Here is a 22,938-nt window from a genome sequence, read left to right as displayed (position 1 = left end):
CTTCCATCTCCTCTCTGTCAGCTCCTGGGCCCCGTTAGCAACGTCAGGAGCTTCTGGCATTTCAAATTTGTTATTTCTTCCTTCTCCTGAGAAAGTGCCAGTTTGACAAATCATGACCTTTCCCTGCACAGATGAATTTCTCCTGCTTTAGGTGAATTTCTCACTGTGAAAAAAAGATGGTCTTTTTAATATTTCATGTCTTGCAAATGCGAAGGTGCCAGTCCTGAGGTCCTGGGGTATTCCAGACCATGAGATGTCAGCTCAGATGTAAAAACTAAGAAAATGGGGAGGAAAGGGGCAATTTGTTATTTCCAATGCTTGCCTTTGGGGCAGCCACTCCAGGGGCTGGAGTCCTTCCTGGGAAGTGGCTGAACATCACTTGCTGAGGGAAGTAGAGAATAAAAACTTTGGGTTTTTTTCTCTTTTCCCTTTTGCTTTAGAGGGTGGGCAGGCCCTGGCACAGGGTGCCCAGAGCAGCTGGGGCTGCCCCTGGATCCCTGGCAGTGCCCAAGGCCAGGTTGAGCTTGGAGCAATGTGGGACAGTGGAAGGTTTCCCATGGCAGGGATAAGCTTTGAGGTCCATCCCAACTCATTCTGGGATTCCATGAGTCTGTCTTGGCTCTGTCTGGTGCTGCACAGCAGGGTTAGAAGTTTTCATTGCTGCCTCATTGTCACTGGTTTTTGTTCACCACTGTCAGCAGTGCCAAGGAAGACTCAAGTCCCCCACAGCAGCTCTGGGTCTGCCTTGTAAAGCCTTTGTTAATGATTGTGCAGTTCAGGAGCAGGTCTCACCTTCTAATCCACTTCTCCCGGCGTTCTCAAAACATTTGTAGCTGTTAAGTAAAAAAATGGGTTTCCTTTGGCTGAGGGCTTTCAGAAGACAGCAGCAGCAGGGCCCATTCATTCACCGCACTCGGGTTTCTGCTGCCTCATCCCACTCAGGAGCAGCTCAAAGGTCATTTCTGGGGGCAGGGATCCTGCAGCAGCCTGTGAAAAATGGGGAGGAGGCCAAGGGTCGGGCTCAATCTGCTTGGTGAAGCAGACAGGGGAGGTTATTTTTGCAAGGCCTTGGCTTCCCCTCACTCCATAATCCCCCCGTGCTGCCAGGTTTGTCATTACTGCCACCGCTGCTGTCTGTGCAGCTGTGCCCGGGCACCTGGCGTGGCTCGAGCCTCACCTGGCACACAGAGAGCTGCCCCCACATCCTCGCTGCTGCCTGGAGCAGGAATTCCAGCATTCCCAGACCCAGCAGCCGCTGCCCCTGAGGGTCCCCCTGGAGTGCAGACCCCCTGCCCTCCCCTGGTGGAGGAGCATCTTGTGGGGCAAAGACTGAAGGATTTTTTCCCTTGGAATATCTGGAGTTTTGGCACAGCCCACACAGTGACCAGCCCCCAAATCCCCTTGTTGTGTTCCTGTTGACTGAGCAAAGGGGGAATAGGTCAGCCTGAAATCCCGGGCCTGCAGTGGGACGCACAGACATCCCCACAGAGCGGGTTTTACCTCAGCCCACTGCTGGATTTACCCGGGGACAGGGATCCAAGAGAACTCCAGGTCTGTGCAGGAGGCAGAAGATGGTCGGTGCCAAATAGGAATTCCCAGCTTTAGCCCCAGCTAAAAGTGAGGAGTTTGCTTCCCCAGAGGCACCCCCAGGCCTGGCATGGGAGGTCAGGATGGAGCAACCCTCGTTAGCGATTCCCTTTGATTAGGATCAGCCCTAGGCTCTAAACCCAGGCTGCAGAAATTGTTGGGGCCTGTTAATTTGTGCTGCAGCCTCAGAGCATTCTCTAAATGAAAAATAAACCAAACCACCACTTCTCTGTGGTTTACTAAACTATTCCAAGTTAATTGAGTGGGGCCAGGATTGATATCCCTGCTGTGTTTGCTGTGGAGGTGGGGCCTGTCAGGGGCCCTATTTCTCTTAGCCCAGTTTAAGAACCATTAGATCCCAGCTGGGAAGTGGAGAGGCACAGCCAAAGACCCAGTCCCCTGCTTAAATCATCGCTCCTGAGTTAGTCTGGGTCTGGTAAAGGATGGGACCAGCCTCACCAGGGGTTGAGACCAGCAGAAGGAATTACATCTCCAGCAGGGAATTACATCTCCAGGTTAATTTTTGGATGGAAAAGGGTTTCTTTGCAGCCCAGCTCCAGCAGCATTTCCCATCCCCAGAGCCAAATGTGTCGCCATGGGTTCCTGTCAGGCACCTGGAGGCCTCACCAGCCCTGTCCTAGCAGTCACGGAGCCAGCAGCTTTAAGGGATGCTCTAAATCCACACTGAGTATTATGGAATATCCTTAGTGGGAAGGGACTCCCAAGGATCATCGAGTTCAACTCCTGGCCCTGCACAGGACAGCCACAAAATCCCCTCCTGTCCCTGGCAGCAGAGGAGGGTGTTTGGAGCCCTGCCCAGAGCAGTTTGTAACCCACAGACCCCAGTGCCTCTGGTAGAGCCAGGGGAATCCCAGGGATATTCCTTGAAGATCCTTGGTGGGCTGTGGGGTGTGTGAAGGGACCCACAGGGACACCTCCCACTGTCCCAGGCTGCTCCCAGCCCCAATGTCCAGCCTGGCCTTGGGCACTGCCAGGGATCCAGGGGCAGCCCCAGCTGCTCTGGGCACCCTGTGCCAGGGCCTGCCCACCCTCCCAGGGAACAATTCCTTCCCAATATCCCATCCATTGCCACCCTCTGGCACTGGGAAGCCACTCCCTGTGTCCTGTCCCTCCAGCCCTTGTCCCAAGTCTCTCTCCATCTTCCTTGTCGGCTCCTTCAGGTCCTGGAAGGCCACAATGAGGTCACCCCAAATCTTCTCTTCTTCAGGCTGAACAATCCCAGTTCTCCCAGCCTTTCCTCCCAGGAGAGCTGCTGCATCCCTCTAAGTAACAATGATAATAATAATAATAATAAATAAATAAATAAATAAATAACAATAATAAAGTAACAATACTAGTAATAACAATAACAAAAACAAAGTAAGTAACAATAAGAATATAATGTTACAACAACAACAACAATACTAATAGTGGTAATAACAACAATGACAATAACAACAATAATAGTAATAATAAAGGCAATACATTTCTCCACACAAGTACATCCACACGTGTGCACAAAGCCCAGCTGCTCTGCAGACTCCGGGCACTTTTGGGGTCACACCCCTGTTCTGGCAGCGTGGGCAGAGCCCCTCTAAACTGCTCTGGGGGTGTTGAGGGCACGCAAAAGGTCTGAGGGCAAAACAAAGGCCTTGTCTGTCACTCAGAGATTGTCAGGGGCTGCCCCAAACGAGAAATCAGTGAAACAGGGACGTGGTGGTGCTTTGGGATGTGGTTAGTGCTGGGATTGGGGTCAGTGCAGGTGTGGTGCTTTGGGATGTGGTTAGTGCTGGGATTGGGGTCAGTGCAGGTGTGGTGCTTTGGGATGTGGTTAGTGCTGGGATTGGGGTCAGTGCAGGTGTGGTGCTTTGGGATGTGGTTAGTGCTGGGATTGGGGTCAGTGCAGGTGTGGTGCTTTGGGATGTGGTTAGTGCTGGGATTGGGGTCAGTGCAGATGTGGTGCTTTGGGATGTGGTTATTGCTGGGACTGAGGTCAGACCTGTGGTTGGACTCAAGGATATTGTCCAGCCTAAATGATTCCCTGAAGCTTTTGGGGTTGCAGAATTAATTTTCAGAACATGAGGCAAAATCCTGCTCCACCTGGAGCCCTCAACAGCCCCAGCCGACCTTTCCAGGTGGTTTTTGTGGGAAACCTGGGTCTAAGAGCTCCCCCAGCTAAACCCTCCCTGCCAGAGCAGCCTGTCCCACCTCTTGTTGAGCAAAGTGGCTTTAAAAGGCCTTGTGGGTCCCCAGCGTGGCCCTGCTCCTGTCACTGCAGGGTCCCCCGGCCTCACCCACCCGCAGGATTGCAGGGAGGAGCCTCCCACTCTTTTGTTTAAAGCAGAGCTGCCATGAAGTGGAATGAAACGATCAGAAGTGCTATTCCAGCATTTAAGTCCTTCAAGGAACAAGCCCTTCCCACTGGGCTGTTCCTGCATGGAGCAGAGGAGCCCAGGCCAGGCAGGGGACAGAAGTATCTGGGAATGGGGCTCTGCAGGCAAGGCAGACACAAACCTGGGAAACTTGGATTAGGGAGGCTCAAGGAACTGGTAGGGATTCATTCCCTGCAGGAATTTTAAGTCAAGAAGGACTGGATTGGATCAGGTCCACTTTTCCTTCTGGGTGTCTCATGGGACAACATCCTCCAGCTGCAGGGGTCCCTTGGAGCTGCAGTGCCCGGTTCCTGGTGCTCTCCACAGTTCCCACTCCCAGCAGCACCTGGAGTCTGAGCCTCAGTTTGTGTTCCACTGCTTCCAGCGAATTGCTCCAAGGCTCACGAGCAGCTCCATTGATTTCTCCTAATTATAAATCCTATAGAAAATTTCCAGCTTGCCACAGTCCCTGTTTTCCTCTCTGTGGAGTCAATAAAAGTTAAGAGTTGCTCCCTGGTTGCTGTCATTAGCACAATAAAACCCGGCGTAATTGAAAAGTGAATCAGGGAAATTGCCGGGTTGGAGAGCAGGGATAATAGGAATTATTTGGGAGCCCAAGCAGAGCCTGTCCCTGCCTGCCCCGAGCTGGAGCCATCCTGGACACGCTGCCAGGGTGACACAGAGCTCAGGGGGACGGGTGTCCTGCAAGGAGCAAAGCAGGAGCAAGGACCGGGCTCCTGCCAAGAGACCAAAAATCACTGCATAAATTCACAGCTTCACAGAATGTTCTGAGTGAATTGGAAGGGACCCCAAAGATCACTGAGTCCAACTCCTATGAGCCAATGAGGGTGGTTTTGAATCCCATCTGAGATTGTTCCACTTCCTAAAAGACACAAATGACAACAAAACAATAACAAAAGATAATTTCTCTCTCTATTAGCATAACATTTAAAAGCCAGAGCTGGAGATGCAGCAGCAGCTGAGCATTTGTCAAGAGAACAATTCCTTCCCTCCAGATAGATTTTAACTGGTACTGAAGACCCCAAACCCCTCAAGTCATGAATGCTGGCACCATTTGAAGATGAGCTGATCCCACAGTTGTGTTTGTGCTCCAGCTTGGAGCAGAGGCAGGAGCACAGAAGGCTCTGCTAAAAGTGTTTGGTGGCAATGCTGGGAGAGGGAGAGCAGCAAAGGCTTTGAGGGGCTGAGAGAGCTGGGGCTCTGCAGCCTGGGCAGGAGGAGGTTCTGTGGAGACCTCAGAGAGAGGGCAGAGAGGGACCCTGCATCAGGAACTGGAGGGACAGGACACAGGGAATGGCTTCCCAGTGCCAGAGGGTGGCAATGGATGGGATATTGGGAAGGAATTGTTCCCTGGGAGGGTGGGCAGGCCCTGGCACAGGGTGCCCAGAGCAGCTGGGGCTGCCCCTGGATCCCTGGCAGTGCCCAAGGCCAGGCTGGACATTGGGGCTGGGAGCAGCCTGGGACAGTGGGAGGTGTCCCTGCCCATAGCAGGGGTGGCACTGGATGGGCTTTGAGGTCCTTCCCACCCCACCAGTTCTGGGATTCCCATCACCTCGGAGCTGCTCAGCCTGAGGTTTTCTTTCCTTACCACTGCGCATTGCACAGACGCAAAATCATTGATCCTGCAAGGGGTTAAGGAAGAAAACTGAGTGCCCTTTGCTTCATCTGGGCCCTGCAATATTCACACATATCCCTGTGTGTGAGGCAGATCTGCACACACCCACCTGCTTTTATCCAGCATGCACAGAAACACCGATTCCTCCAACTCCCTTCACTCATTCCCTGCACCAACCCCAACCCTGTTGCAGGGAATGGGCTGGGAAGTGGAGAGCAGGGACCAAAGACCAAGTTCCTGGGTCTGTCCAGCTGAAAAGCATTTCTGTGAACAGCAGGGCTGCTGGGTTTGGTGTTTCTGCTGCCCTTGTTCCTCTGGGACTCAGCTAAAAATAGCGAGCACCCCATTGTCACCGGTGGCTCCTTGGTGCCCCGCTCAAAGCTGGGCTGCAGATCTCCCTGGGATTTAATCACCAATTCCCACCCTGCTTTGTTGTGCACAAACAAATCTCACCAGCCCTGCTCTGCTGTCTGTAGTGTTGGAAAGGGAGCAGCTGTGCTCTTCACATCCTGTTCCAGACAAAAAGCGTTTCTCCTGGCAACTGAAGGTGTGGAAGTCCGGGAGAATTCCTCTGGTTGCCTCGCAGCAGCGCTGGGGGTGTTGCTGGAGGTGTGCAGGGGGCAGTGAAGCTGCCCAGGGGTCCCAGCTCTCCTGGGTGGCTTCCTGCAGTGCTGATTGCATGGAGGTAGATCCAAGGATTTCCCACCCAGCACCCCACCCTGCATTCCTTTGGAGTCTTCATCCTGGGAAACTCCAACCTGAAACTGAGCCCCAGCACCTTCCTGACTCCGTCCATTTGGCAAACCCATAATTCCATCCCCGTGCTCACTTCCCACCTGCAGGAGCAGCCCCTCAGCACCTGCTGACCCCATTCCACCTCATCAGGGCTGATGTTCCACCTCTGCTGGAATTCTCTTCCCGTTCCTGGCTCAGGGACGATTCTCTGAGGCCAGTACAAATGTGGGGTCTGCTGTAGTTTGTGGGTTTGGTTTTGCTTCCCTCAGGGAATCAGAATCACAGAAAGGCCTGGGGTTGGAGGGACCTCAAAGCCCATCCAGTGCCACCCCTGCCATGGCAGGGACACCTCCCACTGTCCCAGGCTGCTCCCAGCCCCAATGTCCAACCTGGCCTTGGACACTGCCAGGGATCCAGGGGCAGCCCCAGCTGCTCTGGGCACCCTGTGCCAGGGCCTGCCCACCCTCCCAGGGAACAATTCCTTCCCAATATCCCATCCATTGCCACCCTCTGGCACTGGGGAGCCATTCCCTGTGTCCTGTCCTGCCTGGTTTGTCCTGCTCTCCTCAGGCTGGGGAAGGAATGGGAATTTCCTGCTCCAGCCCCACTCTCCCAGGGCAGAAGAAGCTGTGAGTTGGCACCACCCTCCCTCCACTGGGGCATTGAGCTGGAGGGGTTTGGCCTTTCTGGGTGTCCTGAGGGTGGGTGGTGCCTCAGATGGGGTGGAGGAGCCTTGGAGAGCCCTGATTGCTGTGCACAAACCCTTTTGGGGCTGTGAGGCCTCAGTTCGAGGGCCTGGACAGAGGAGGAGCACCTGCAGCACACAGAAACTCTCATCATGACTTGGAATGTTTCAGTCCTTCTTGACTAAACTCAGAGAGGCTCCTCTGCTCCCCTGGCCCCGCACAGCAGCCAGGGTGAGTGTCCTCTCTGCTGCACCATTAGCAGGGATTAATTAATACCACAAACTGCACGTGTGCAGCGTCCTTCTGCAGCAAACTGTTCGTGTTCAGCAGGAAGTGTGGGTTTAGCGCTTGGTTGGTGTAAGAACAGCGTTTTCTACTGGATTCACAACAGAAGTGAGCTCAGAGGGAAGTGTCCTCTGCTTGTTCCTCCCACCCTGGCACAGCTGGGGGTTAGGAAGGTAAAAAAGGGGGCACAAATAGGGTTGTGGCGCATGGAAGGTGTTAAGAGCTACCAGGGGAATGCCTTGGGGTTTTCTCTGTGTTGGGATGGACTGCACTGCTGCCTCTCCAGCCTGGGAGGCCATCCCTGGCACAGGGCTGGGCTTCTCTGCTGCTCCGCCAGCCCAAGGGAGCTGGCAGGGGCAACACCCATTTACAGCATTCACTGCTGGAGTGAAACCAACCCCAAAGAGCAAAACCCACTCCGAGCTGTTGAAATGAGGCTGATAGAACACAAGCTGGGGATTGTGGCCTTGCCCTCACGCCCGAGCCCCATCCCTGGGTGTAACTGGGCTCTCTCCCGCAGTTTGACATGCAGAGGATAACGCTGGAGGAGCTGAAGCACATCCTGTACCACGCCTTCCGCGACCACCTCACCATGAAGGACATCGAGAACATCATCATCAACGAGGAGGAGAGCTTGAACGAGAACTCTGGCAACTGCCAGACTGAGTTTGAAGGTGAGAGAGAAAGTCCTGGGGTTTCACAATTTTCCTCTTCCTGTGTCTGTAAAACTCGCCCTGATCCGGACAGGGGTGCATGGAGTTGGCAGGGAGGTATTTTGGAGTGAGAGGAGCAAGGACCCATGGAGAGCTCCACAGCTGCCCTCAGCCTTCCTCCATCCCTCAGCAAAGCCAGTCCTGTTCCAGGCACAAGGGTGACATTGTGCAGGCTCTGCCCTCTCCCTGCTGGGATGCAGGCAGAGGGAAGTGCTGAGTGTCTAAGCCAGGCTGAATTTCCCTGCAGAAACACCTTTATTTCCCTCATCCCACCATGGAAAGACTTTCTTGGCACTGGCAGGCCCTACCAAGCCGTGTTGGGCTCCTCCAGTTTTCTGTTCAAATCCCAAAAAGGCTCCCAGGCAATAGCTGGGACGAGTCCTGTCCTGCACTGTGACACCAGCAGTGAGCAGAGGTGGTGCCTCTGTGCCCTGCTGCCCTGGGCACCTTTTGTTCTGAACTGCCAGGACCTGCCTCAGCCAGGACAGCTCTTTTCAACATGTGAGAGTGAAAACTCAAGGGCTGAGCAGTGCTCAGAGGCAGCCAGAGAGGGGGAAACATTTCCTTCCCTCAGCAGAGCCACGGGGGATCAGGAATTGGGATCAGAACTGGGATCTACAGTGGATTTTGCACTTGGACAGAGCTGACACAGGCAAGGACATTCCCCATTTTAAGCCGCCTCAGAAGCAGCATTTTCATTTCCTTGGCCAGAGGAACTCGTGCTGCTCCAAAGTTTTGCTGCTTGGAACAACCAAACAGGTCTTTGTTGTCCAAGCTGTGGCTGCCCCTGGATCCCTGGCAGTGTCCAAGGCCAGGCTGGATGGGGCTTGGAGCAGCCTGGGACAGTGGAAGGTGTCCCTGCCCATTGAATGAGATGATTTTTAAGTTCTTTTCCAACCCAGACCATTCCATGATTTCATGAAATCCTCTGAAGTGCAGAAGAGCCCAGGGAAACAGAACAGAGAAGCTCAGAGCTTGAGCCCATCACCCTGGTAGAGCCACTGTGCCTCCCACCCCAGAAATCCCACTTGACACAGACCATGTGGGGAATTCTGACCTCTGCAGGGTCAAACAGCTCTGAAAGGGCACCAGGCAGAGCCACAGACAAAGCAGAGGATGGAGATGCAGGCCAGTCCTTAGGCTGGCTGATGAATGGGCTGCAGCAGCTCCCCCCAGCACCCTCACCCTCTGTTCAACACTGCAGAGACGCTGGAGATGAGCACAGCTGAATTTTAAAAAGCCTGCAGGAGGGAGGCAGCAGCAGCAGCACTCTCTGAATCAGGCCAAGCAACAATCTTTGCGTTCCTCCTGGAGAGGAGGAGAGCAGGGAGGAGGAGAAGTGTGCTCCCTGCCTGGAGCTGTTGCTGCCCGCTGCCCCGCTGGTCCCCGGGGGCAGGAGCCAGCTGTCGCTGCCGCCGGGTGTTGGGAGCTTGTGAACCATCCCAGAAAAAGCCTGCGCCCCAAATGCTCAGCATCTCATTTTGGAAGCTCCAGTTTCCAAAAGTGCAGCAGGCACAGCTTTTCTCGTGGGATGTTTTGGCATTGCTGGTGCCAGGCAGAACCTAGAAGCAAAACAGACCCTTTTTAGATGTTGGGAACACACACAGAAATCCAGCAGGGAGTAAAGCTCAGCTGAACTGTCAACAACGGGGCAGAGTTTTGCTGCAGGTCCCAGTGGAAGGGGACAGTTGTGGTCTGTGACAGCTCTGGCAGGAGCATTTCTGCCAGGAAAGAACAGGCTGTGGCCCTGCAGCTCTCCAGGCTGGCCAGGAATGACCACTGGTGCCCTCAGAGCCCCCAGTTCTCAAAGACCAGGATCCCTACAGGACTCAAAAGCAGGAATTACCAAATGCAGGAATTACCAAAAGCAGGAATTACCCAGAAATGCCAGGGATGGTGGCACTAAGGGACAGCTGTTGGCTGTCCTGGGGCATCTCCCTGGGGGTCACTCACTCACTTCTAATTAGTGCAGTGAAGGAGATGCTTTTTGGGTAGAGTTCCTTGAGTTTAATTTAGGTGCTACCTTGGGATGAGATGAATTGCACCCTAAAAGAACTCAGTTCAACTCCTCAAACAGCAATTCAAGCATTTCTTTCAACTCCCATCTGTATTTAATGTCTCATCCACCCCGCTGAAGGGTCTTTAGTTCTGGGGAGGAATGAAGCCAAGACGAGCCCCCATGGTTTCCACTGAGATTTGGGAATCTCCCAAGGGAGCAGATCCAGCAGAGACTTCCAGGAGCACCTTGGTGAAATGGGGGTCTCCACTCAGCATCACCTCTGGGTGTGTTCTTGGACCACAGACCAGCCCCAAGCACTTCTCCTCCTGTGGGCAGAGACATCCCCTTCTCCACACCTGGACATCCCCTTCCCCACACCTGGACATCCCCTTCTCCACACCTGGACATTCCCTTCCCCACACCTGGACATCCCCTTCCCCACACCTGGACATCCCTGTTCCCCACACCTGGACATCCCCTTCCCCACACCTGGACATCCCCTTCTCCACACCTGGACATCCCCTTCTCCACACCTGGACATCCCCTTCCCCACATCTGGACATTCCCTTCCCCACACCTGGACATTCCCCTTTCTCCACACCTGGACATTCCCCTTTCTCCACACCTGGACATCCCCTTCCCCACACCTGGACATCCCCTTCTCCACACCTGGACATTCCCCTTTCTCCACACCTGGACATTCCCTTCCCCACACCTGGACATTCCCTTCTCCACACCTGCACATCCCTGTTCCCCACACCTGGACATTTCCCTTCCCCACACCTGGACATTTCCATTCCCCACATCTGGACATTCCCCTTTTCCACACCTGGACATCCCCTTCTCCACACCTGGACATCCCTGTTCCCCACACCTGGACATTCCCTTCCCCAAACCTGGACATCCCCTTCCCCACACCTGGACATTCCCCTTTCTCCACACCTGGACATTCCCCTTTCTCCACACCTGGACATTCCCTTCTCCACACCTGGACATTCCCCTGCTGCCTGCCAGGGGGTTTCCACCCTCATCCCTGACCCTCAAATCCATGGGATGCAGGAGCAGCTCCTCTGTGCCCTCCCCGCCCCGCTCAGCTCAGGTTGGCAATGAAAAAGTGACCTGTTAAACCAAAACTAACGCTGGTGGCAGCCAGAGCAGCCGCCATCCCTCACCCGTGGCAGGGCTGGGACAGGGCCCTACGAATACACTGCTGCTGTCCTTGTGAGGAGCTGCTCTCCTGCAGGAGAGAAGGCTCCCCGTGCTGGGAGCGCTTCCCAAACCCACTGTGGGCATCGTGACAGCCTGGCCCCATTAACCCCATTAACCAGCTCTAGGGGCAGTGCGCTGTGCCAGCGAGGGAGCTCTCCTCAGCAGCCTGTCCTGAGACAGGTGAGAAGATGAAGAATGGCCCGGCCTTGATTTGCTTTTCCCTCGTGAGGTCTGATGGGTGTTGGAAACCTCTGGGTTGCTCTTCCCCCTAAGAAGGCTTGAGGATTCCTCCAGAGGAGCCTCAGGCTCTGCCCATGTCCAAGGAACCAGCTCTACATCCAACCCCTGGCGTGTTCCATGGGTGTCAAAAACTCCCACGGGCACCCAAATGTTGGCATGCAGCCCTGGGGCAATGCCAGCTATGGGAACCAGCAGGACAAGCACAGACCCCGTGCTCAAAGATTATGGATTTAGGGAAAGGAGAGAACTGAGAGCAAACCCTCCCCAGTAAGCAGGGGGGTTAAATGGAACTTCATGTTCAAGAGGGCAGCACGTAGGGAAGAATTCCGGGAATCAGGACGTCAGGAATTCCAGCTCCTCTGCCTCCCTGTGGATTTCAAGGGAGCAGGGGAGCACTGGTACCCATCTCCTTGCTGGAGTAATTCCCAGCCAGCACCAAGAGGGTCTGGCTGGCCCTCCACAGACATTCCCCTTTCCCCTGGGGTTGTCTGTAGGCAATTTGGCTGTTTGGTGGGTAAAGAGCAGTAACTGGGACTTCCCTGCATCCTGCTGCCTTCAGGCTCTGTTCTGTAACAGAGAAGTTGTTCCATTCAGGAACATTTCCGCACAAACACCGAGCACATTTTACTCCTTTCATCTGTGAAGAGGTGAGTTCGTCATCCCAATAAAGCCTTGCCCAGCCTTGGGCTGCTGTTCCCATCACCAGCCCCACCCTGACAGCAGTGCTGGTGGTGTCAGTGGTTTCTCTGTTGCCTGGGAGTGCTTTTGAAGTGCAGAAATAATAGAAAAGTACATCAAGAAATAACTACAGCTGGGCAGGAACGAGCTTTTCAAAGCACCAGGGCACCGTGCACAAAGCCAGCAGCCACAGCATTGGTCCCGTGTGCTCTATAAAAGCCAGAGAAGGAGTCCAGGAGCAGAGCAGTGCAAGCAGAGAGTGAGGAATTTGGGAGAGCTGCTGGCAGGGGATTTCATTCCCTGCCCAGAACACAGCGAGGCCCCCACTCACATTCCCTGGCTGCAGCAGGATGACTCCAACCCTCCCTAATGAGGGTTCCGTGCCTCTGGCACTGAGCTGGGACCTCTGGGAGCTGGGATTAGGGCACAGGCACTGCTGAACACCAGCCAGAGGAGGTGATGGGGGAGAAAACTGGAATTCAAACCCAGCAGCCAGGGCTCTCTGTGCAATGAGGAGCAAGACTGGATCAGAACAAGGGGTTTTTCCATGTATTCTAAAAATATTCTCCTGCCTCTTTCCAAACATGGGCACCTGAAGCCTGTCCCTGGCTGCATTTTAGGTTTGTTTTGTGGTTGTCATCAACCGTTTGAAAGTCTCCTGTCTTCACAAGCCCATCCATGAGGAAAAGGTGATGGGAACGTCCCTTCTCAGGGCACACCAAGCCCAAAGAGCAAAGCAAGGCCCAGAGCAGCCGGGCAGAGCTGTCCATCCTGTGTGTGATGATTTCCTGGCTTTCCCTGGCTGCCCTGGACAGCTCAGTTGGAGGAGGGGCCACAAGGCCAAGTGCTGGGTCCTGCACTTGGGTCACAACAGCCCCATGGAATGCTCCAGGCTGGGCCAGAGGGGCTGGAAAGCTGAAAAAGGCCCTGGGGGTGCTGGTGCCAATGGCTGGACATGAGCCCAGGGGTGCCCAGGTGGCCAAAAAGGCCAGTGGCACCTGGGCTGTGCCAGGACCAGGGCAGGGATTTTCCCCCTGTGCTGGCACTGCTGAAGCACCTTGAGTGCTGTGTTCAATTTTGGGCTTCTCATGACGAAAAACCCTGAGGGGCTGGAGCGTGTCCAGGGCAGGGAACGGAGCTGGGAAGGGGCTGGAGCCCCAGGAGCAGCTGAGGGAGCTGGAAAGGGGCTCAGGCTGGAGCAAAGGAGGCTCAGGGGGGACCTTGTGGCTCTGTACAAGTCCCTGACAGGAGGGGGCAGCCGGGGGGGTCGGGCTCTGCTGCCAGGGAACAGGGCCAGGAGGAGAGGGAACGGCCTCAGGCTGGGCCAGGGGGGTTTAGATTGGAAATTAGGAAAAATTTCTTCACTGAAAGGGTTGTCCAGCAGTGGTGGAACCTCCATCCCTGGAAGTGTCCAAAAAGTGTGGATGTGGCACTTAGGACATGGTTTAGTGGTGACCATAGTGGTGGTGCTGGGGTTATAACTGGGCTTTTCCAGCCATAACCATCCTAGGATTGCCTGGGGGAACCTTCAAGGCCTTTGCAAACAAATCTCCACAGTGCCCCAACACCACACATGGCTCTGACATTCAGATGTGGGGAGGCCAAGAGAGACTCATGAACTGGCTTTATTGAGTCACAGCACGAATCCTCACTGATGAGCTTAGCAAAAAGTAAAATTAAATAAAACAAGTGCTAAAAATCCCAACTCCATCTGGTTTTTAATTGCTGCTCTCACCTCGTTTGACAATTATTCTGCAAGCATTCACTTGGAAAGGTTCTTAATAAATCTGATTTGGCTTAAGCATAGAAAACCTAAAAGAGTTTGGAAAAGTGACTCATGTACCATGGATACTCCTGGGAATTGTCATGGGAGGGCCTGAGAGTCATCAGGGAGCACTTCTTGATTTCCCACTCATTCCCAGTTGACCAGGATGAGTCGGAGGGATTCACACAAGGTCGATAATTGCTATTAAAGAACTTTAGAGACAACCAAGTTCAAACTGAAAGAGGGGAAGTTTAGGTCTGAGAGTGGGAAGAAAATGTTCCCCGTGACGGTGGGGAGGCCCTGGCACAGGGTGCCCAGAGCAGCTGGGGCTGCCCCTGGATCCCTGGCAGTGTCTGAGGCCAGGCTGGACACTGGGGCTGGGAGCAGCCTGGGACAGTGGGAGGTGTCCCTGCCCATGAGACAAAGATGAGTTTTGAGGTCACTTCCAGCCCAACCCAACCCAATCCAACCCAACCCATTCTATGATTCCAACTTCACAAAGAGTTTCAAAGAAATACACGGATAACCCCAAATATCCCTGTGGGAGCATTCAAAGGGATCAAAAGCCACAGTGAGGGAGAGGAGTTCCTGAAATATTAGGAAGGATTGAGATGGGCTGGTTTGGAAGCCCTGGAAGGTCAGGTGGGTTGTTTGGGAATGTCCCAGCAGGGTTAGAGCGAGGACAGGAGGGTTCTAATGAGAGCCCAGGAGCACTCCTGAGCTGCTCCAGGTGGGAGCACAAGCCCGGCGCTGTCTGACCGCCCTCTTGTCCCCGCAGTGCACGCCCAGAAGCAGAACCGCCAGACGTGCGTGCGCAAGAGCCTCATCTGCGCCTTCGCCATGGCCTTCATCATCAGCGTGATGCTGATCGCGGCCAACCAGATCCTGCGCAGCGGCATGGAGTAGTGCTGGCACGGCACGGAAGAGTCCTGGCAGCGGGATGGCGGCCATGCATGCGCACCCCGGGAGAGCTCCCGCCCCGATCCCACGGCACCGACACGCGGGCACAGCCGGCGCCTGCAGCAGGAGCCTGAGCCAGCAGCGTGTCCTGTGAACCAACCACATCCTTTTGGCAGGGACATCAAAGGGCTGTTCTAATGCTTTAAAGGTTTTGTTTCCTAATGCAATAATCCCATATCCAGGAGTCCCGAATTATTGCTTCGAAACAGCAATGGCAACGCGGAGGAGACTGGGATCCGGCGCTCTGCGGTTTGAAGGAGGCCCAGCCTCGTGACTTGTCCTTATCCCAGGGCCCACTGACTATCCCACGGAGCTCCCGCCGGGCCCACATTCCCAGGAAGTTGATCGTAGCATTGCCACAAGCAAGTCCCATTCCTTTTGTTCCACGTGTTCCAGCTTCACTTTCCGTTTCCCTTATGACCATGCCATGGAGTTTACGGCATTAGAGGGGAGCTAGAGCATCCTTGTACAGTATTTTCTGAGGAAAAAAGGGGAGAATTTTCCAGCACCATACAAAATATCTATTTTTTGCTTCATCAGCTCCACCTTTGACACGAGACTGTGGGGTAGCAGGAGTCTGTTGGCCATTTTTTTCCGACTGCGAATCAGGGCTTGAGGAGCACCCCCCGCTTTCCCACCTGGGCATTGCTGAACTTGTGCAAAGTCTTCCAAGGGACTCTGCCACCACCAGCGCCAGCTAAACCTCCCTCTCCTTGGGCCTCTCTGTGTATTCAACATTTGCTCTCCAGCAGTTTTACCCTTCTTCTATATTCTTCTACATTCAAGAATTTTTTCCCAGGTGAAAATCCTGAGGGAAGCTCTTCCTGAGCTTTCCTCTCCTCTCCTTGCCTGCACAACTTTAATTTATTCCGTTTCATGTGGCCTGGTTATGATCTGCAGCGAAACCTCCATGGCAGACGTCGTCCTGTGGGGGAGGTTTTATTTTCACCCACATGGTGAAGGGTGGATTTGACCAGCCAACTTCTCCATTGCCTCCCAGGATCCATCCCACCACCCCCATCCCATGGGCAGGCTCCACAGAGGGCCGGTGGAAAAAGCCGAGCGCAGCAGGAGAAGAAGGAACCAAACCTGAGCCCACCCCCGTGCATTTGAAGTGTGTCAGACTTCCAGATCCGGGGAGCGTTGGGTGTTTTTCCTGGAATACATTTTAAGGAGCAGCAAGGAGAAGAGGGAATGATGCAGAGCAGGGACACCACACGGGAAGCGCAAGGAGCCAGGATTACTTGGGAAGGTGGTTTTCCTTTGAAACTTGACACAAATCCATGCATTTCCCTGTGGATGGACTGTGCCCCTGGGTGCCACACCAGGACAGAGGTGACCTCCTGCCCTCCTGGGAGGGGTTTCCCAGCTGGTGATCATGGAGTGCTCCAAGGGAGCTCCGTGGAGGCACTCGGGTGTTGGAGTGGGGTGGCTGTGCTGGGAGAGCCCCAGACACACCAAGGAACGCTGAGATCTTGCTCCTGGACGTGGAGGTGACTGTTCCGTGTTCCCTGTGCCACAGGAGGGGCAGGATGGCTCCCCAAGGAGCTGCACACCCCCAGCTTCCCTCATCCCACACTGCAGCCATTGACTGACACTGGATGCATCCCGAACACTCGTTCCAGGACTTTCTTTTCTACCAGTCTGAGTGACAACATTTACCTGTATTTTTAGCAGCCTAATTTAAAAATCTGCTGCTCGTTTGTCCTGTCTCCCACCACCCCTTTAAACCCAAGCCACTTTTAGGTGTCTCAGTCTCCCACCTCCACTTTTTCCTGCCATTTTCCTGGGGTCCCCTCCATCCCAAAGACAACACCTTTTCCACAGCAGCTGAGTTGGTTTTTCTGCCTTTCCCAAACACACAACTACTGCATTTCTGTTCTGCTGTGACCAATAGAGGTGAGCTGCAGAATATTCCATAAAAAAAAAATGATTCAGTCTCCCAGAAGATGGAGAGATTTCCATTTGCTGTAGAGCAGCAGCAGAATATCTGTGGGATATTCTGGTGGGGGATTCTCGGTGCTGGGGAGCCCAGGCACATTTTCTGTGCTGGACATTGCAGATAACGAGCTTGGAGATCATTTTAAGGAAATTCATCCCCACATTTAGGTCTCAGGGGTCTGTGAAAAGGTGGCAGCAGTGGGAAAAAGTCTAAATGTTCCTTGCCACCAAGGAATACTCATTTTGTCCCTGGGTTTGTGCTGGAGTGAGCGTGGGCAGATGGAGGTGGAGGGGAGGGATGGGGGGAGCATGGGGCAGAGCGGAGCCTCCGCTGAGCCCAAACCCACAGCCCCAAACCCACAGCCCCAAACCCACAGCCCCAAACCGGGCATTTCCCCACATTCCCTCACCCATGTGCCACAAACCCCCAGCAGAGTCCAGGCCCAGCAGCCACCTCATGGACGATGATTGTCTGCATTCCGTGGAGCTTTCTGGAAGGCTCCACAATTCCCCCATGCATGCTCCACAGTCCCTTGTAAATAGAGCCATCCTCCCCTCGCAGCTCCATCTGTAAAACCAAACCTGTAATTAATATATTGGTAAAAGCCATAGCCCGGTGTCAGTAGAGTTCATTGCACAACTCCCCACTGATTTTACTGGGTACAGGATTTTGGGGGCTTTGGGTGTGATTTTTCTGTAGGGAACCTCATTTTTCCATGATGAATCAGGGTCATGTCTTGCCAGAGGTCTCCTTTCCCTTCCTAGAGCAGCCTTCCTCCCTCTCCAGGCGTTGTGAAGAGATCCCTTCTTTACTCAGTGACTCCTGGCAATGCAGGATGGATCAGGCCAAGTGATTCCATCCTTTCCTTCCCCGCAACTTTCCCGTCCTTCCCATCCAGCAGCACTGGATGTCTCCTACCTCCCTCCCTGGCTCCATTTATGTAACATCCATTTATCTCCTTTTTTTTTTTTCCTTCTACACAAGAGGGAAAAATAGGGCTTTTTGCTGCTTTTACAGACAGGAGGTAAAAATAGAGCAGTAAAATTCTGATTGGAACCTGATGGCAAAAGCTGAGGGGGGAGAAAGCAGAAGAATCAAAGACACAAAAATAAAAACCCCACATCCCATACTTTAAGGAAAAAAAACCCCTATTTAAGTGCTAATTAACATACTTTAAAAAATACCCAGACTGCAGCAGAGCTGTCAGAAAAAGCTCTAAACTTCTGCTCTTGCCAGTTCCAGGAGGATTGAAGTGTCTTTTCAGCCCTGCAGCTCTGGAGGAACAGGAGATTGCCATGGCAACCCCGGCTGTTCGTGACATGGGTGCCACTGTGGCGGAGCACACACGATCCCAGACTTCCAGGGATGCGCAAACAGCTCCCAGCAGTGGGACAGGGGCTTTGCTCATGGATTAGGAAATTATTAGGAATTCGTGAGCAGCTCTGTTGGCTTGGCCACAAAAAACTGTGTGCAATTAAGGGGACTGACGTGCAGGGAAGGCTTCAGGAGGGACGTGATGATTTCAGGCCGAGAGAGGCTTTGGTTTCATTCAGGAGGGAGTGAAATCCACTCAGCCTGAGCACTGCCTGTCCTGGGCTTGCTGAGGACACTTTGGAAAGGTTCTCCATGTGGGGTTCGAGCTCTGGTGGGAAAGATTTGGGCTCCTGCTCCTGCAAGGCTGCGCCCCTGCTCACCACTGACCTTGGCTTCAGCCACTGGCTCTAGCAGGGAGCCTGATTCCCTGCTCCTGGAGAAGCCAGCAGAAGGAACAGAGGCTCATCAATGCTGAAATAATTTGGAGGCCGTGGGGAAGAGAATTCCAAAAAAAGCTGCTGAAGGAACACTGCTCACGTGCCAGAGCCAAAGGCATTCCTTACGGGCAGCCTTGAGGAAACCACAGCTGGGGAGTGTCCAGGCAGGACAGGTGCAGTGGCTTAGTCCTGTGCGGGGCCAGGAGCTGACTTGAGGTCCCTGTGGGTCCCTTCCAACTCAGGGCATTCCATGGTGGTGGTGCTGGTGGCCCTGGAGAGCCAGATCCTGCTGACAGGCAGTGATACCTGGAGGTGTGTCACCTCCTGTGCCACCCACGGGAGCCTGGCCCCTCCACGACTGCACCACTGGGAAGGAATTCCTGATCAGAAGCAATGTCAACATAATTGAAAGATCGAAACTAGGGAGGCTTGGCTTTGGTAGGACGGTGTTCCCATGCTGCGGGAAGTGATATGGAATTAAAGAGTTCCCAAAATAATTCCCTTCCTGCTTGATGGGCACCCCCAGATCCCCCAGTCACCGTCAGCACCTGGGACAGCGATCACAGACCCCAGGTCCAGGGTGAGCAGGAGGGTGGCAGGGAGCAGCACTCCCAGCTCCTGTCCCTGCTCCCCGGTGAGCCAGAGCTGAATATCTGGGTGTAATCCAGGTAATTTGAGAGATTCCATCCCGGTTATCCAGAGGTTTCACCTGTTGGACGTGTGCTGGAAGGGCTGGATGCTGGCTGCTTTAATTCCAGCAGCTTTGTAAAAAAGAGATGTCCATAGGAACCCATCTTTTTGAGCTGGGGCCAAGTAAAGAGGGGTTTTAAATCCAGAATGAAGGTAGGAAGCAAGAAGCCAAGGTAGAAAACATTCCCAAGGACGCCACTCTGGATGGCTGGAATCTGTTTGGGTGAGCCAAGTACCCACTGGACCTTTTTTCCATGGAAAGCGTCAGAATATTTTGTCCCAAAACCCCACTCCGCATCCTCCTGCCTGGTGCAGAAGAGTGAAACATCTCCCGGGCCACCCCCGGCACTGGGAGGGGCTCCAGGTGACTGGGAGGGGCTCTGTTCCTGGCGAGGGCCCTGGGACAAGGGGACTCTCCGCTGTTCCCATGGAAAACTCGTTCCCTGCACGTGCTGGGAGCTGCCAGGGCTGTCACCACCCCGAGGTGACAGGAGCACAGCCCCCCTGGATCAGCGAGGGGAGAAGCAGTGGGAGGAATTACATTAAAATCTCTGAGAATTAAGTCCCTCATTTCATCCACCCCTGTAATCCATGATTTAGTTCCTGCTTTATGGATGAGCGTTTGAAAGAAGAAAAACCAACCCTTCTAAAATGAGAATCTGATGAAGTGTCTTTTTTTCTTGGCTCTGAATCACGCTTCCATTCCACTGATGAAGATGTACAGAACTTGCTGGGTTTCAATCCATTATTTTACCCTCCTGTGCTCTGACAGTGCAATTACGTTTCCCTGGCATCACTTAAAACCTGTTCCTTTCCCAGGAATTTAATGCAGAAAACAAAAAGTTTCACCACATTTCCATCTCTTTATGTTGTTGGCTGCTATCAGGACTGGGTCTATGTTTCTCCAGTCCAAGAAGGACATTTTAGGCAGCTCTAGGAAGTGCAGAAGCTTCACCAAGCACAAGATGGGCAGCAGATCTAACACCATTTTAGTTGGAAGTGTGCTCCCCTTACACCTTCCCAGCGGCAAAAGCCTGGAAAGCTGCTGTAATTTGGCATCTTCACTACAAAATAATTGCAGCCCCAGAAGAGGGGGAAAGGAGAAAAAAGGAATCCTCTGGATCCAGAGCTCAGTACTTGACAATCAGATGATGAAAGTACCACAGGACTTTTTTATTTTCTGTCAAGACAGACCAAAACACTTCGTAGCCTTGAAAACCATTGCTAAATGAAATTGCCACTTTCCCCCCAATTACCTTCCCCAGCTGTTCCTGGCCTGTCTCTGCCAGCATCCCAAACCAGCAGCTGGATTTACCCCCTTTAGGTGAGGTCCATGTTCCCTTTCTCAGCTGCTCCTGTGTCTCCATCAGCCAACCAGGAGACGTCAGGAAGCTCTGAGGTGGCTCCAGGAGCCCCCCTCTGGTGCCACCAGCACTTGGGCACGTCCTGCCCCTCCTGGGGGCAGCTCCAAAGGGTGCAGGTGATGGTTTTGACATCGATCCTCACATTCCTGCCTCTATCCCCACCGCAGCAGCCCGAGGATGGGGTCACAGTCCTGGGCTTCTCTCCCAGAGCAGCCAAAGCTCCTTCAGCCCCTACAGCAGCTCCTGTTCCTCAGATTTATCTGGGCTGGGGCAGGAAGGGAGAGCAGGGCTCCAGGGTCAGTCAGAAATAACTCGTTAGAGTTAATTGGCTTCAAGTGGAATAAGCCCGGGATCCAGCCTGTTGCCATTTAATCCATAGCAGGATCTAAGGAATCAACGCCTCCTGATTCATCTCTAGGAAGTTCTCCACTAATCCCTGTGTCTCCTTTTTGTCACCATTTCATGTTTCCCAGCCATTTACTGTTCATTTGTAAACTCACCGGGTTTTTTTGGCTCGTTAACGAAAGACATGGCTTTTTAATTAAAGACAAAAATTCACAAAGTCAGCAGCATAATAGTAAAAAAAAAAAAAAAATTCCAACAAAAAACCTTTGTATAAAATACTGTAAATATTAATATAAATTAACTGGGCATGCACCTGAAATAAATCCTATGTTACTGCAAGTTATCCGAGTGTATAAAGGAGTGTATAAAGGAAATCTGAATGCCATATGTATCAGCTGTTCCCTCTAACCAAACTCTACTGTAAATATATAATCTGTATAAAAATATTTTAATTTTATCATTATTTATGCAATAGAAATAAAGGTTTTTTTCTTTTGATGAAGCTTTTTTCCCTCTTTTGAAGCACTGATATTTATTCATGCCCAAGTACAAGAGCAAAAGCAAGATTTGCATAAAATATTAGGACAGGGACCCTTTATTCCTTCTGAGAGACTCATGAACACTGGGGGGGTTATTTTGCTTTGAAAATAGATTTACGTATTTAAAAGGCCGTTACTACAGACAGAGCTCCTGGCTGGAGAAATGGGATCAGCAATTCCAGATGCACAGGAAGCCAGAGGGAGGGATTGAACTTCTCCTCTGGAAGGCAAAGCCACAACTGGCCAGATCTCGGAGAGAAAGGTCAGCACTTGCTTAAAAAGCCCTTTTTTATCCCTCCAGAGAGCCAGGGGCTGATCCCTGAGCTCAGGTGGGCTTGGGGCAGGGTTACTGCTGGGAGAAGGATGTTGCGCCCAGCTTTAATCCTGACTCTGGTACTGCCAAGGCCTGACAGCTGCTCTGTGATGATTAGGGAGAGCCCTTTGTCCCTTAACAAACCCAGATCTCTTCATCTCCCTGGAGCCCTTCCTCCACGGGTGCCAGCCCAGCCCGGCCTGCTGGACAAGGGGACGGTGAGGTCCATGACTGACACCACAATTCCTGCCCCTGGGGCCTAAATTCAATTTGAAAGGGGAAGAGTTGATGCTGGAAATCAGCTTCCCCCATGTGGGTCCGAGTCACAGTGGCAGGACAAGGCTGGACAGGGCTTGGAGCAGCCTGGGATAGGGGAAGGTGTCCCTGCCCATGGAATAAAGTGAACTTTAAGGTCCTTTCCAGCCCAAACCATTCTGGGATCTAGTGACAGGTTGGGTCTGAGCAATTCCATGCAATCCCTGCAATCCAGGCAGGGATTGCCACAGGGCAGAAAGCACTGCAGGAAATCCATGTTTACCAAGCTTGTAAGTCCAAACCAAGGCACTGCACACTCTCAGTGACCTCCCATGTAACTGGAGAGCTTTCCAATGAATGGCTCAGGAATGAGCCTGGATTCATCACAGGAATGAATCAAAAGTACTCAAGGAATTCCTGTATATTTACCATAGAATGAGTAACTGAAGGAATTCCTGGCTGGAAGGAGGAGCCTGCACCCCACACTTGTCCTTTGGAAGCTGTTCTATGCAGGTCAGCATGTTCAGTGTCCTCAGCGAAAAGCCAGGTTTGTACCTTGAGTTTCAGCCACCAGAGCTGTCCAGAAACTGAAATTTGCTGCTGCCACAGATCCTCTGCCCCCCCCAGAGAGGTGAGCACAGCTCAGTGCGACAGCAGCAGGGGATCAGCCCTGCCTGCAGGAGAAAAGCAGCTTTAGGAGAGAAGAACACCCCACATCTGGCCTGAGGGCAAACTGCTGTGTCCCTCCAGAACCATCCCACGAACACAGCCCTAGTCCCAGCTCCACCAAAGCCTGCTTAGCTCCCTTGTTACTTTAACACTCTCCATTAATGGAGGATTGAATGGTTAATTTAATGCTCTCCATTAATGGAGA

At 53.0% G+C, this 22,938-nt stretch overlaps 1 protein-coding gene across 5 annotated transcripts in view; it reads left to right on the top strand.

Moving 5' to 3' along the window:
* Positions 1 to 21,459, top strand: part of CALN1 (calneuron 1) — a 147,320-nt gene extending 125,861 nt beyond the window's left edge. For all 5 annotated transcript variants that reach the window (XM_048324413.1, XM_048324414.1, XM_048324417.1 and 2 more), the window contains 2 exons: positions 7,822 to 7,975; positions 14,684 to 21,459. In XM_048324413.1, coding sequence (XP_048180370.1) covers positions 7,822 to 7,975; positions 14,684 to 14,811 — 282 coding nt within the window. In that variant the 3' untranslated portion in view covers positions 14,812 to 21,459. The remainder of the gene's footprint in view (positions 1 to 7,821; positions 7,976 to 14,683) is intronic.
* The last annotated feature ends 1,479 nt before the right edge of the window (positions 21,460 to 22,938 follow it).

Source organism: Corvus hawaiiensis, chromosome 20 (assembly GCF_020740725.1).
Source record: "Corvus hawaiiensis isolate bCorHaw1 chromosome 20, bCorHaw1.pri.cur, whole genome shotgun sequence".
NCBI lineage: Eukaryota > Metazoa > Chordata > Aves > Passeriformes > Corvidae > Corvus > Corvus hawaiiensis.
The sequence above is the reverse complement of the archived record's forward strand: the minus strand, read 5'-3'. Positions and strand labels throughout refer to the sequence as shown.